The sequence below is a fragment of the Corvus brachyrhynchos genome, unplaced genomic scaffold, assembly GCF_000691975.1.
Source record: "Corvus brachyrhynchos isolate BGI_N302 unplaced genomic scaffold, ASM69197v1 scaffold142, whole genome shotgun sequence".
Lineage (NCBI taxonomy): Eukaryota > Metazoa > Chordata > Aves > Passeriformes > Corvidae > Corvus > Corvus brachyrhynchos.
In genome coordinates, this window is record NW_008237226.1 from 1,030,057 (window position 1) to 1,044,831 (window position 14,775).

General features: G+C 42.0%; 1 protein-coding gene across 1 annotated transcript in view; it reads left to right on the forward strand.

The window, feature by feature from the left end:
* The window catches only part of RSU1 (Ras suppressor protein 1), a gene marked incomplete at its 5' end in the record, with an annotated part of 96,141 nt that extends 83,453 nt beyond the window's left edge, over positions 1-12,688 (forward strand). Inside the window, one exon of the mRNA XM_017729220.1 lies at positions 12,215-12,688. Within this exon, the coding sequence (XP_017584709.1) occupies positions 12,215-12,317 (103 nt within the window). The remainder of the gene's footprint in view (positions 1-12,214) is intronic.
* Between the last annotated feature and the right edge of the window lie 2,087 nt (positions 12,689-14,775).

Sequence of the window (14,775 nt, forward strand, 5' to 3'; positions counted from 1 at the left end):
TTTGCTACCTTGTCTGCATAGACTGGGATTTGGAAAACATGTTAATAGCCTGTTGGTTGAGAAACCAGAAGGAAAGAGCCAAGGACCATGTTTGCCCTCCCTGCAGTGTGTTTTCCAGCCTGTTTCAAAGAAGATGCAAAGTAGATGATCTGCAGTTTGTCCACCAAGACTGCAGTATTGTGTTCGGCTCCCTGTTGTTTCACTCTTTCTGCCTTTGTCGTTGCTGTGTCACTTAGACTGATTCAGTGCTTGTGTTTTCAACTCCATGTTCCCTTTCCTGTTGCCCAGAAGAAGGTGGAATCACTAGTTTATTTTACATCATGCTTGAAGGTTCCCGTGGGTGCCTTTTGCAATTATCTGATGAGTAAACTAGTTCTTGTCCTTTTCAGTAAAAGTTCCATATTTGTTCCTTTAACTCATGAGCATTCATAAGCACCAACAATTTAGGATAAGTGCTGCCTACCTACAGCAAAAGGATGTTGAGCAAAACCAGATCAGTATGCATAATCCCACCTTCCTTGCAAGAGAAACTATTTTGGTCAATGCATGCATTAAGATGTCACAGGGTGACTCATTGGCCTTAGGTATTACTAGCACTTGATGAGAAAGCGTAATTTTCACTCCACTGTTCATAGCCAGCCTAGATGTTGTTCGTATGTTGTTGTACATAGTTTGGGGTTTGTAAGCCACACTGCAACTGCAGTTTGCCTTTTTGTTTGCATGGACAAGACCTTAAAGGCCAAACCTTGAACCCAATGAAATCAGAAGCAAAACTTGTATTGATTTTGTTGAAATCAAAATCAGGCTGACACTGTATTGCCATTTCATCTTGACAGACACTGGGGGAGAAGAAAGCCTTTCAAAAGGCTTTATGTTGTTCACACTGTGGGCCCTGAAAGACAGTGAGAGCAACTTGGGAAGTCATGCAGATTGGATGTCATCAGAATTTAACTGATGTCAGCGTTACTGCTCTTTTCAAGCAGGTTGGTCAGCTTCCTGCTTTTCAAGAGGGAAGGAAGCCAATGTAAAAATCTGCCATAGATTAGGGATGAGTATTCACATAGTAAGTGAGACTTCTTATCTCACCCACCTCATCTAGCACTATGGAACACAAGTCTAGGAATAACACTGCTGTCAAGAAAACATGACTCTATCACAGTTTGTTTTTGGTAGATGAAGGGAAGCCCAACCCTTTGCTCAAGGTGTTAATGGCATAAAAAAATACTGTGTGATGTTTCTGTTGTTTTAAAACCACCTCCAACTGTGAGCAAGTTTGTTTTACAGAACAGACCTTTAAGAAAGAGGACAAACTAAAAAAGAAATTGTAAACATTCAAACAAATGTTAGTGTCTTGTGTTACTCGGGAGCTGGTTCAGTTTGCTGATTACTCAGTTTCAGTGTGGTCTGAGTAATGATGAGCTGACTAGTGAGCCTAATTTGGGGTAATTCCCTAAGTGCTTTGAAGCATAGCAAAGCCAGAAAAACTCTAATGAAAAATAATAGAAAGGTAGCTGGGGGCTTAACTTATGATCTCTGCTCATTACAGTAAGCGACATTTTCATTGCAGTGTTGCCATAAAGATTATTGGCTGCCACATAGCATAGGTCCCTCCTGAAAAGATTCTGGAACAGCTTTGTTGGCACAGTAAAAGCCATGGAAAATCACCAAAGATTTGCTTGAAACCCAGTAATTGTTTGCCAAATACTAAGGTTTTGAAGCTTTGTACAAAACTGGCTGGAAAATTAGGTGAAGAGTCTGTATCATTTTATTATATGGTTTCTGAGTGACCATCTTTGGTCTTCCACAGTAAAGTTACATAACTGGAAAACCACTGTATTGATATTTTTTGCTTCCATATAGAACTGCTTGGTCTTCGGCTTTCAGCATTTCAGCATTTTAACATGTATGATGACAATGATTTTGAAATTGGCTTTGAATCACTTTTTTCCTTTGCATGTATGTTGATCTGTCAGAGCACAACTTACCAGGTGTCTGTAAGGTTGATCTAATTGGCATGTTTGCGCCCATGTTGGCCAGGGAGTAGTTGAAAGGCTTGTGTTTGGAAACTGGAGAGACCCACATTGATCTGTTAAGCATGCTCAAAAACTTTGTCCAAGAACAGCTTTTCTGGAAAGTGTATCCATCATGAGTTAAACAAAGCCAACTCATGTGGCTGAGTGAAATTGGAATGTCTGAGATGCGTAGCACTTCAGATGTGGTCCTTTGTGTCAAAAAGCAACATTTTCATTGCAGTGTTGCCATAAAGTGAAATGAGTTTCCTCCATTCTTCATCTTCCTGGTAGTGCTTTTAAGCACCTAAATCCAGTGTCCTGGCGGAGCCAAGTTAATTCCTTCGCCGATGGCAGTGAGCAGCTGCTCCATATCCCTGTTCCATTGTCCTGTCAGTAGCAAGGCTAACCAGACTCGAAACACGTATGTACACATGGCCAGCCATGGGCAGATTAGCATGATGGGGGACAGACTGCATTCCTCGATACATTTCCATGCAATGCTCAGGGAAAACCCTATGTCAGGGATCCCTCTGATACCTGGCTCCCCAATCTTGATGTTTCAAATATCAGGCCCCCAGACCCAGTCTTACCAGCCAACACCCTTCAGTCCTTTGGAGGGCTGATCCTAGAGCCCCTTGGTTGCTCCAGTCCATCCTATTGACCAGCTGATTTGTCTTGAACTTTGCTGATGGGACATGCATGCATGCTGCCAGAACACAGGGCACACTCACACAGAAAACAGCTAGAGACAGGGTTTTAGGCAGGAAAAAGTAAAGGTGATTTGGCACAGAGTTCTGCCAAACATGTGTTCTGACCTCCTCCTGCTTGCACACTATTGACCTCATTTATTCCCTGCCTCATCCTCTCTCCTTTTCCCTGCACTTGTACTCTGCTGTCATCCTTGGTCACTCACTTCCACTCTTTCAGTCTGTCCCCATAAGAACTCACAAGTCCTGTATAATCCTTAAATACTCTTGTTCAATCCCAAAACTCTGTCTAAGCATCCCACAGTAAATCCTGTGCCCCTTTTACACAGTGGTCCCCAGAGCTCACAGAGCCTTCCAGAATTTCTTGTGTTGGCTCACACAAATGGGTAGTGTGACAAGACTGGGACTTCTTCCTTTCCCTTTGAGGGTCTCAGAGGTGGTGATTCAGAGGGGTTGGTTTGGTTGAGTTTCCCACCTTGTCACTGTGTCCGTTGTCACTGCTCAGTCCTTGTGTTTAAGGAGCTGTTGGAGAGTTGGCCCTGCAGCCAGTTGGGGTGGCAGAGGCGGACACCCTGGGAGAGGCCTGTGAGCCAGCCCAGCGGAGCAGGGCAGCTATATAAACCCTGTGTTTGGGGAATTGCAGTTTGCTGAATGTTCTCCATGCTACTGCCAGTGAAACTGGTCATCCTCAGTGTGCAGCAGAGCAGGCTCAGATTAACTCAGACACTTCAATTTTGCTTAAATAAAAAAAAGGGAAAAAGAGACTCTGTATCAGTATTTCCCCAGAGTCCCTTCTATACATTTTATTGGTACAGTTCGTCTAGTTACTGGAAAAGAAATACATACCTGCCAGACACAGAATAGCTTAAAGAAAGTTCCCTGGCTTGCACTTGGATATTTTTGCCCTCTGTTTTCCTTTTTTTAAATGTTAATTAGGTACACAGCAAAATGCATGTAATAAATCAATAATAAAGATTATGTAAGGGCATTTATCTGAGCAGCAATGTAGCATTCAGAAAGGAAAGTGAGCACTGTTTTACTGAAGCCCAAAGGACTCCACGTGGACAACAACATTAAAATAACATAAGAATGAAAAATACTGTGCTCAGCTGTCTTCAGGAGGACGTCTGTGTTGCATGCCAGTGTGTTTTCTCTTCTGTGTTTGCTGCCTGCCCAGGGTTAGTTTGAGATCAGGCAGGTGGCCTTGAGTGTTATCCCAACGTGGGTTGGGGAAATGGAGCAACTGTTGTTTTTTCTATTGCATGCTCACAAATTACAAATAAATAAAGAGAAGAGTTGTGATGATACAGATGACTTCAGTAAACAGAACACACTTCTTTCTCACTTGAGTAGTCTTTTTCCTTCTTGGTGGTGCATTTTTCTCTGCAGCTACCTGTGCTGGCATCTGCCAAAGAATCTGAGCATGCTCTGCAGTTTCTGTGGCTCCTGATTGCTTTTGATGAATTAGATGTAGGATACCATTTGTTCTAGTGGATACCTCAGCCCTCAGAGTTTAAGATGATGCCTGTATCTGGCACTCTATTGTTTCTTCTGGTCCTAAGTAGGAAAGCACTATGTGATCTGTGAAAACAAGTAGAAAATTATTCCACTGCAATCTGTGGGAATTCTTACCCTTAGGAACTTCAGTTTCTGGCCTATGCAGTTTTTTGTGCCTGGGGTGGATTCAGGGACTGGTCTGCATGTGTATGCTGAACTCATTGTTCCATTCGAAATGGAGCATGAGAAGGGAGATCAGGCCTCCTGAATGTGCTTGAAGATCTGCGTCCCAGGTGAGAAATTCTTCAGAACTGAAGTAGTCTGGTAGGACTATCCACATGTAGAAACAAATTGTTCTCTCCCTGGTCCCTCCAGCTGTTGTTCCATTATACTGGGCTAGCTGGGAGTTGTTTTATCAGCATAATAGATTCTCTAGATGAAATCTTAATTCCTGTTTGTCTCTGTTTTGAAAGAAATAAAGATAAGCATACCTTGTCCTTTCCATCTTTGTGACAGTTCCATGACAGCCCCCTCCCTGTGTGTCTCTCTGGATCTGTAGCACAGCTGAAGATTTTCAGTGTTGGGCTCCCTGGGTACTGAGATAGGTCTGACTTTCAGAACCTAGTGCTAGTGCTTTCAAAATTGTGTCTGCCAAAAGCCACACTTCTTGTAAGGTCTTTCAGGTTGGGTATGCAAAGTCATTAGCCAGCTTTGCAAATCTTGGTCTGTACATTTTCCTTTTAAAAAAATCCTTTTTTTTGCTAGGCTTCTATGAGCTTCCAGCTGTGTTTCCTAACAAGCCTCACATTTAAAGTACTTGCTTCAAAAGTATGCTAGCCTCAGAGAATATAAGGAGAAGGCTTTCTTTTATTACTGTGTATTAATTAGAGAAATACCTAACACCTGCTTGGAATTCCTTTATGGAAAAAAAAAATTAGTTCCCCATAACATGCAAGATGGTGAGTAAAGAAGCAAGGATTAAATTAATCATTTTAAGAGCGGATGTGTCTGTCGGAATTACAATTATCCATCAACTGCCAGCCCTATAGGAGATCAAGTGTTTGTAAATCATAGTTGCCTCAGCTCAAATCTCCCCTCACTGACGTGTCAGGTCAGGGACCTCTGAGCTGAGGCCAAAGGTCTCTCTGGTCAGGGTCTGTCTCTGACAGTAACCTGTAGGGATAGAGGGTAGGAAATGCGGCACTTAGAGGTTGAGTCTTTCTTTTCTTCAGGTGTATAGAGCAGCAAATGTAAAGGGAATGGACTGGGGTAGAGGGGTCCAGCAGAAGAGAGCCCTGTGGAAAACCAAACAGTGAAGTAGCCAGTACGAGACACATGGGATTTATTTTGGAGGATGCATGTTCTACATGGATGCTGCAACAGTGAGTTCCAGAAAGTTTTGGTGGAATACTTTTTTTTACTTGCTGAGATTTGGAGTGGTTTTAGGCAGGAATTCTGAATAAGTCAGCTTTGGACTGCGTGACTCAGCAGAGTCTCTAATGTAAGGTAGCTAACAGCTTGTGAGAGTGCAGAGTGGGAACATAGAGGGAGTGGTTGGGTGGACTCCATGTAGCATTTTAAAATAGCTAAACAGGGGAGTCTGCGTGTTAGCTAACTACCCACTGTCCGCTGTAGCTGGTGAAAATCTTTAACAGAGCAGTGCAGCTAAGCATCTCACAACAGACACTTGCACTTGATCACCCAAAACGCTCTTTGCTCCACTGGCTTCATTAGCTAGATCTCCACTGACTGGGAGACATGGGCTTGGATACATATCTCTCCACCCATGCTGAATCCTCTTCTTCTTATCTAATTTGGGCTCCAAAAAATGAAACTAGCCAAAAAATAAATGAGCTAATCCAAGATGGGAAGAGATGATCAGTTCCCCTTCCCAGTGCCTCTGGGGTGAAGACCCAGAAAAGCTTTGAGGGTATTAGGGATTTCTGGTGATGCAGAAAGTCTCTTTGAAAGTTGAAATGCAGGACTTAGGAGGAATTAGGGAGAGTGGTGACAGGCAAAGTCTGCAGGAACTTCGGGTTATGAAGATAATTGAGGCAGGTAAGAGGAACAGAAAAATAACACTGATTGTTGCACTTGGGAGTGTCTCGGGGCTGGACTCTGGCATTTGGAGAGGGACAGTCTGAAGTATTAGGCATCCCAGAGTGTCAGTGGGCTGTAGAGGAAGGCACGTTGTTAACAGACCTAAAAATAGTGGAGCAGTTTCACAGCACATTGAGAGCTGCAGGGTCAGTGGCCCAGAGGCTCTTGCAGCACGTGGCACTGCCAGCACCTGCCCCCTTCATCCAGCCAGTGCTGCCTCCATCGTAGAACGGGAGGAGAGAGCTGTACAGACACAGGCAGGCCAAAGCTGAGGGGTTTTGAAGAAACTTGTGAGAGCTTCAGATGATGAACATCACTGGCATTGCTGCCATCTGCTCTCAGAGCACTTGAAAACAAAGGGCAAAATATCAGCTGAATAAAAGGAATCGCTCATGTCTGGTTTTTCTTTGTTAAGAATCCTAAAGCTGCAGTTTGCTGTTCGGGTGTAAGGAAAACAGATACTGGTTTCACTTACCCATGCAGTGTTCCTCTTCAATGAGATGATCTGACTGACGTCGCAAAGACTAAAAACATTACTGGTGAACTACCAATATAATATACTTGCATAGTAATTTTTACCTCCACTGTTTTCTCTCACTGGTACATGACTGACAAATTAAATTCCAGTATCCGTCCCTTTCCTGGGAGAGGGAATATGTGGTTTGAGGGGATTACATGTTAGCAGCTCCCACATAGAAAAGGTCAGTTCCAGTCACTCAGAGGGGATACCAGAGCAGCAATTAGCTACTCAAAAACTGCTGTGGCAAAAGCACCTTGCAGTAAGTGCATGTGAACTGTAACTAAGGCAGGGTAGCCAGCATGTATCAGTCATGCAAACACTTCTTTCAGCTTTGGGTTTCTAGTGATACCACCACCGATTCAGCCTTTCCCCTCTCCGGCATCATCACCTGGGGCTTAGGACTGTCCTGTTGAGGTCACTGTGAATACCAACTTCTGAAGCTTCATCTGAATACTAAATATCTGCCTGACCCTGAGCTTCAGCTTTTGAAAAATCAAGCAAAGCTGGAATGTTTCACCTTTGTTTCCCTGATTACAGTACATAGTTGGAGGTAGCATCTCTCCAGGACCATATTTAACTGTGTGGTCTTTTTTATACTGCATATTCAGCCTGTGGGTCTGTTACAGACATCAAGTGAGACCAGTGCGTTTCTCATGGCTCAGTCTTGAAATCTTTTTTCAAAATGCTTAAACTCAAAAAAATCAATGTGTGCATCAAACACTTTGCACTAGTTTCCTAGCTTACGCAAGTTCTCTCTTACCTCTGGGAGCATGTAGCCCTTGGCTAGTGAGAATTTTGTTGTACAAGAGAGGAAAATTTGAGTCAGTTGTGCTGAATTTGTTTTTGAAAGTGACTCTTTTGACCCTTATGAATTTAAGAATTTTAACTATGGTTCTGTTTTTAAATCCAGAGATTTTGGTAGCAAGACTGTATGCTTTCAAGTTACAAGGTTCCATGCCTGATCTTACACTGTAAATTGCAACATTTAGCAATTTGTGGTTTAATTTAGAAGGATTACCTACTTTCCTAAATGCTTAAGTAATGCAGCAAGCTGTGGTTATTGATTCTCTCTGAATTTATTACAAGAAAGCTGTATTCACTCTCTCCTCTTGGGAATGCCTCTCCTGAACTGCATGCTTGCTAGTGACAGCTTAGGCCCCTGATACATAACCAGAGACCTTGCCTAATATCCTTGCAACTACTTAGGGAATTTTTATTAAGTAAAAGCATCATTAAAGTAGACAGAATGATGAAGTTTAATGAGCATCTTTCTCACTTGATGTTGTTAGTTTTGCTGCTGCAGCAGCCATGCTGCTGTCGTTTGTTACTTCCAGTGGGGCAGGTGGAAAATGCAGGAAGATTTTGTTTGTGTTTATATCTGCATACAAAGAAACATTTTTGTTCATGAAAGATACTTTTAAAAATATATACAAGGAAAGAAAGCTACTCAGAGTCTCTGTCTGAGGGCTTTCTGCACTTTCAGTCTTGCATGTAATCTCCCCTTTAATTTTAATGGAATGAGAAGTCTGCCTGCAATACTGTGGCTGCTAAGTCTACAAAGGTTCTGCAGTTTGTGAGCTGTGGTTATAGTAACCAGCTTCTTACTGTTACTGCAAACTGGAAGCATCTCAAATATTTGTTTGCACTCCAGATTTTGTCCTTCAGCAGAGGTTTCAGCCTTCAAGCTGTGTGTAGTGTCCTGCTCAGAGCTGTACCAGCCCCTTGAACAGGTGACGTTTCAAAATATCAAGTGGGAAGGCACTGCCATGAATGTGTTATCAGCACTTACCTCACAAATCTGCCTTGAAACCGTAGCCACAATCTCTGTCAAAATTATTTTGTGTGTTTATGGAGACAGTCTGCCTTGGCTAAGGGTCTAGTCATGCAAACAGCTATGTCAAGGTGCCATCCTCTAGCACATCACCATCCGTCAGCTGAGCAGCAGAACTGTCTGTGTACATGTCTTCAGCTGACCTCTGCTGCCAAGGATGATGTGCGTCTCTGCCTAACATGTCTGACTCTGTGTTCATGCAGAGCAAGAGCATGTACATCGTTTGTACAGCTTGGCTGCAGCTGTTTCTGTGGCCGTGTCTTTCCAGTAAGTACTGAAATTATTAAAGACTTTATGCAAACTTCACATCTATTAAAACTAAAGCTTTATAGGTTCTTGTGGAAGTCAGATAGTTGCTTCTCTCGATAGCTGCTGATGATCTCCATTGGTGTTTTTATTTTGCTTTTTTCTTTCCCTTTGGCTTTTTTTTCCCTTGGAGCTATAAAAGTGGTGTCTGTTATTGTACCAGAAGTTCATTGAAAATTTGGAATTCTCTTTTCCTTGCTGTAACAGAAGACAAATTCTGTCCCAGAGGCATTATCACAGTCATTATTGTATTTAAGTATTGTTGTGACACCTTATGTCTCCTCACATATGATGTCCGCCAACAGAATAGAGAGACCCTGTGTATGAAGGCTTGTATAATCTAAGTAAGTCTGATCCTTGCTCTTTGACTAGCAGCCTACATGATAGATAGTAAAGCACTCATTTTCAGTTGGGATAGCAATGTGCATTGAAACTTCCTCTCATTTTGCCAAGGAAACCTAAGTAGATATATTTGATTTTCTTATTTCAAACCCATTAATTAGTTTGCTGAATGAAACTTTGGTGTTGATGCTGATAGAAGTGGTTGGACATGAAAATAGGTAAAAAGAATGTAAAATTGCTGTAGATGCCTTCAACTCATGTACATCTATTACTACTAATGTAGTATTTGCATGGGGCAAAGGGAGTTGCTGGGGCACCAATAGCACTGAATATTGTAAGGAGCAAATACCAAAAAAACCCCAAAAGTACCTACAGGTCAATTGTTATTTTTACTGCTTAATGCACTCAGTAATGGCTGCTGGACCTGTTTTTGCAGTCAAAAGGCATTGCCCAAGTAGACTTTACCAGAACTCTGAAGTTCATTCAAAATTGTCATTATTCTGGTTTTCTGCATTTCAAAAGCATCTGTGTAGTCAGTAGAATTCCCACCACACCCTTTTGCTTTGGGAAGTTCACTAATCTGAGCTCTACCAGTCCACAAACTTGAACATTTGCCCTGAGAAGGGAGGAAGTGAGAGGCAGAATGAATACCAAAAGGATCACCTGAGAGGGAAACTTACATAAAGTTTCCAGAGTAAAAAGGAGGAACCTAAACCAACTTGAGAAAAGGGGGGTATGTAACAACTGAGAGCCACTAAAGCTGTTTCAGTCCTCTTTGGGTTGGCACTAACAGGACAAAGGAGATATGGGGCAGCAGGATGTGGAACGCAGGACAGTGACCGGGGACTTCTGTTCCTATCCACGAAGGATTTTTGTGCTCAGATACAGTGGATCACTGGATTCTCTGTTAATTCAGTGCTTAAAGTCCCAAATGGGTACTTTAAAAGAGCCAAAAACTAGCTTGAATGTTAATTTTGTGTTTACCTAACTAGTGCTAACTTCTAAGAGTTACAAAATTACTGCTGACAGTGGTTCAAATGCTGCACTGCCTATCGTTGAGAACAAGATGCTGCTTGTTCCCTGACTTTTTCTATCCTGGGTCAGTTTCTGATAGGACAACCTCCTTGAATGTCACTTCTGTGTTCTTCTACAGTGATAGCTTTTCAGCTTTTCATAATACTGAACCCTCTCCTTCCATAGACTCCCTCCCTTGACTCACTTAACACCTTCCAGAACAGGACAGTTATATAGGATGTATGTTTGATTAATATATGTACTGTGTACTTGGATAAAATACAGCCTTGTGCTGCTGGAGCTCTATCTCTTATGAAATAAAAGAAAAATATGTGTATTGTAGCTAATACGAAGCATGTAGTTATCACAGAGGGTCAGGGCTCTCTGCATTCATCGGGAAATCGCACCTGATCCCTTGTTGACAGTAGGTGATGACACACGTAAAATTTCAGTGAGGTGAAGTAATGTCATAGTTTACGGTTGTATTTTCCTTGAGCAAGGCTGTTTTGGCTACAGTACACCTTGACAGCAGCCTGCTTAGTAGCATGATGTAAAACTTCAGCTGCTGAGAAGGTGAAAGCAAGCACTGCCTCTCCACCCCACCCTACAAGGAGCTCTAATCCCATTCCACAGTCCAGGGAACTGTGGAACCCCAGGGCTGAAGTATCTTCCAGGTACAGCAACATAAAGGTCACAGCAGATGGTAGCTTTTAACATTCTGACATAGAATTAGAGTAGTAAATAAAATAGAGACACAGAATCACAAAGGTTGGAAAAGACCTTCAAGATCACATGTAACGGTGACTTGGGAAGGCAACATCATCACTCCAAACATCCCCCCTTCCTTCTTCCCCCAGCTTTATATGATGGGCAGGATGTGGTATGGTCTGGGATATGCCTTGGGCCAGTTGGGGTCAGCTGTCCTGGCTGCATCTCTTCCCAACAACTTGTGCACTCCCAGCCCTCTCACTGGTGGGGTGAGGAGCTGAAAAGACCTTGGCTCTGTGCAAGCCCCAATCAGCAATAACTAAAATATCCCTGCATTATCAACACTGTTTTCAGTGTAAATCCAAACCACAGCCCCATACCAGCCACTATGAAGAAAATTACGCCAACCAAAACCCACAAAGTGCATCTTCAAAAAGCACTTTATGTCAATAAGGGAAGTTAAGTTTGAGCTGTGTTTATTTTGGGTAGGTTTTTAATTTAGTTTAATCGGGATTACTCATAAATTATCTATTAATTACTATGTGATATTTAGCAAGATCCTCTCAGCCATGTGGTCCATTTAGCTTCACCGTGAATGCTAGCTGTCTTAATTGTAGGATACTTTGTCAACATTTAATCAGTGGTACTTACTAATGTGGCATTGATGTGTTGGTAGCTGTCCCAGTGCTATCAATCATGTGTGAGCAGCAAAGGCAGCTGTGACACCATTGCTCTCTGTCACATTATCAAGCCCCTGGGTTTTCTGGTAGGGATGATGCTCACTTTGCTCTAAGCAGGCACTCTATCTCTCCAGTTCAACCCAATTTTTGTCACTGTCTACTTGAATACACATCCTTATAGCCTTCTGAGCCTTAATCCCATAACTGCAGAATAAAGGTTGCTAGTTTCTGAAGGCAAAACTGATTGCTCCTTCACTGCTCCAAAGGCCTGCTCTTCCCTGATGTTACTCCCCTGAAAAGTCATGAAAAACCAAAGTCACAAAAAACCAAATGTTAATGACTGCAGCTTGAGATCTGATTAAAAATTCAGTGTGTTGAGACAAAATAAAGACCCTTTTTTATTATTTTTAGTAACTAGATGCTTTGTTTAATGTGCTGCAGAGCAAAAGTCTGTGTTTAATGGTTAGATCAAAATTTTTTTTCTCCTTTCCTTACAGTCTTTATGGCAGACACATGCAGGCAAACCCTGAACCTCCAAAGAAGAACAATGACAAGTCAAAGAAGATCAGCCGTAAACCTCTGGCAGCCAAGAACAAATAAGTGCCTGGCTTCTGCCTCTGTTTTCACATCTTCTATGTTGCTTTTGCTTGTGCCTGTAATATTTTTACACATCTCCTGTTACGTATAAGAAAGCAGGGATTAGAATTAAATGCAATTTACTATGTATAGTGCTTTAGAAGATACTGCTAGAGGGAAACAAAATTACATATGCTCCTAATTGTGGTCATATTTATGTAGCCATTTAATACATCACTGTCAAACATATTTCAACTTTTCTATTGTTATGTATATTAATGTCCTCTTTTCACATGTGTCACATCCTGTTAGTATTGGGGAATTTGCACTTACACTATACAATACTAAATTTCATATGATATTCCAAGTGATTTTAATAAAGCTCTTCATTTCTATTGTTGTTTAGTTTATTCAGGAGAACTTCTGAAATGGAAATTCCTTGAGGAATGTGTCCAGTTTTCTGTAATGCATTGATTTCTTCTGTAGGAATGTGGTAGCATTTTATCTGATACAAGTTAGTTAAAATGCAGAGCATTCTGTTCAAGGAGTGAAAAATTTTAATCATTTTCTTTTACTTTTTTTATGTTGCTGTGTACTGCTCTTTTTGCCTTGAAGGTTATTTTGAAATCAAGGAGTAGGGAAGGGGAGAGAGGAAAGAAAAAAAATTGTCTTTGTAGAGAGCTGCCAATTGCCAGACTCAGTTTGGGGAAGAGAACTTTGTCATTTGAAGAAACTGGTACTTCTGCCAATTTTTCAAGTGATTTTTTTTCTTTAGGCAGAAAACCCAAATAATGTGTTTAATCTCTGCTGAAAGTGCTTGTATTGAAGAGCTATTCCAAATGGCTTTTGAAAATGCCACAGGTTCTATATTTATCTATACAAAGCTGGCACCACAACCAAGCTCAGAAGCCACAAATGGTTTAACAGCTCAGATAGTTTCAGGTTTTACCAATGGGGAAGAAAAACCTAAAATCTACAGACAGTGTTTCCCAAACAATTTTAGTCTTAGGAGAGCAAAAGCTAACAAGGGAACTCAAGGAACAGGAACAGATGCTCATACCTGGATCGCTTATATCAAGACCTTCCTGCCCCTGATTTCCAATTTAATGAATTTTGTACCCGAGCAACCCGTTGCCGAGTGTCGGCTGCCATCCCATCCGGACAGCAAGCTGGGAAGCATGCCCAGACTGCCGAGACAGGCCTGTTGCATTCAGTGGGAAAAGAAAAGGCTTTAAATATCTCATGCTAGAAGTGATGCTTTCTGCAAAAGCCGTTTTGTATCTGAAGATTCTGTTATCAGCACCAGCCTCTCAAGCACATTTAGGATTACCCCAGCATTTGAGTAACATGGTTGCCTTAGTCTGGGAATAAATGTATTGACATATATTTTGCAACAGATTTCTTTTGAATTGGCAAGCAGGGCTGGGAAGTTGGCATCAAGCTTTAGACACACTTTAAGTGGTCTTCAGTACTTCAGAAGAATGAGGCAGTCTTGGTAGGCAGATGGAGAACAGTAAAAATGATAGACTTGTCAGGAACAGTCAATTCTATCTGTTGCAAGCTCTGCAGAGGATTTTCCAGACCTCTTAAGTGATCTGCCTAGGGAACAGGTCCAACTGAAACAGGCCCATGAAGGTGCTAGGTTGGATGCATGTTAAGAATTCACAGCAAAAACTGTGCCCCATCTGGAATGCACACAATTAAATGTGGGCATTAACACGTGAGGGGACCTAATGGCAATAATAATCATGCTACAAAAAGTCCTGAAGAAATGTCAATGAAATGTCAGAAGATCCCCAAACTACTATTGCAAATTCTTTTTGGAACAAAATAAATAGCAATGGCACATCTATCAGGAAGAGGTGAAGAGGCTCTGGAAACTTTCCCAGCACTGAATGCTACCCCAGCCCTTGAGGGTGCCACTTCCTCAGGGCTGCACCAGTGGCCAGATACCTGCTTTGAGACTTGGAGACGTTCTACATACACTCACTTCCAGCTGAACTGGATTCACCAGTCTTCCAAAATCTCCCTGTGTACACACAGACATGGCTTTCTGTGAGTGGGGTGGCAGTTCAGCTTTCCTTTGGTTTGAACAGAAATCCAGCCAGAGCTGAAGGCTCAGGTGGTGGCTGAGACTGTGTCCATCACCTGCTCTGTGTCCTGGGGTTTAGACAAAAAGAAGTTGCTACAGGGCTACAAGTATTTCAAAGCATGGAGTAGTGTCTCTAATGTAAAATTAAAAGCTTGTTGGGGATGGCCTGATGGTGGGAAGCTACAGCACTGCTTTAAAATAAGCTTATGGTTTGCAAGCATTAGTCAGACTTTCATTAACTGCAGTAGCAAACTTTGAAAGTGTTGGAAGAGTCATGCAAGCTCTCCTCTGCAGGGTTGCAAAGTATTGATTGGAGCATTCCTATGTGCTCATAGCAAAAAAATCCACCCAACCTTCCCACTTCTTCCCTCATGAAGGAGGAAGAAACAC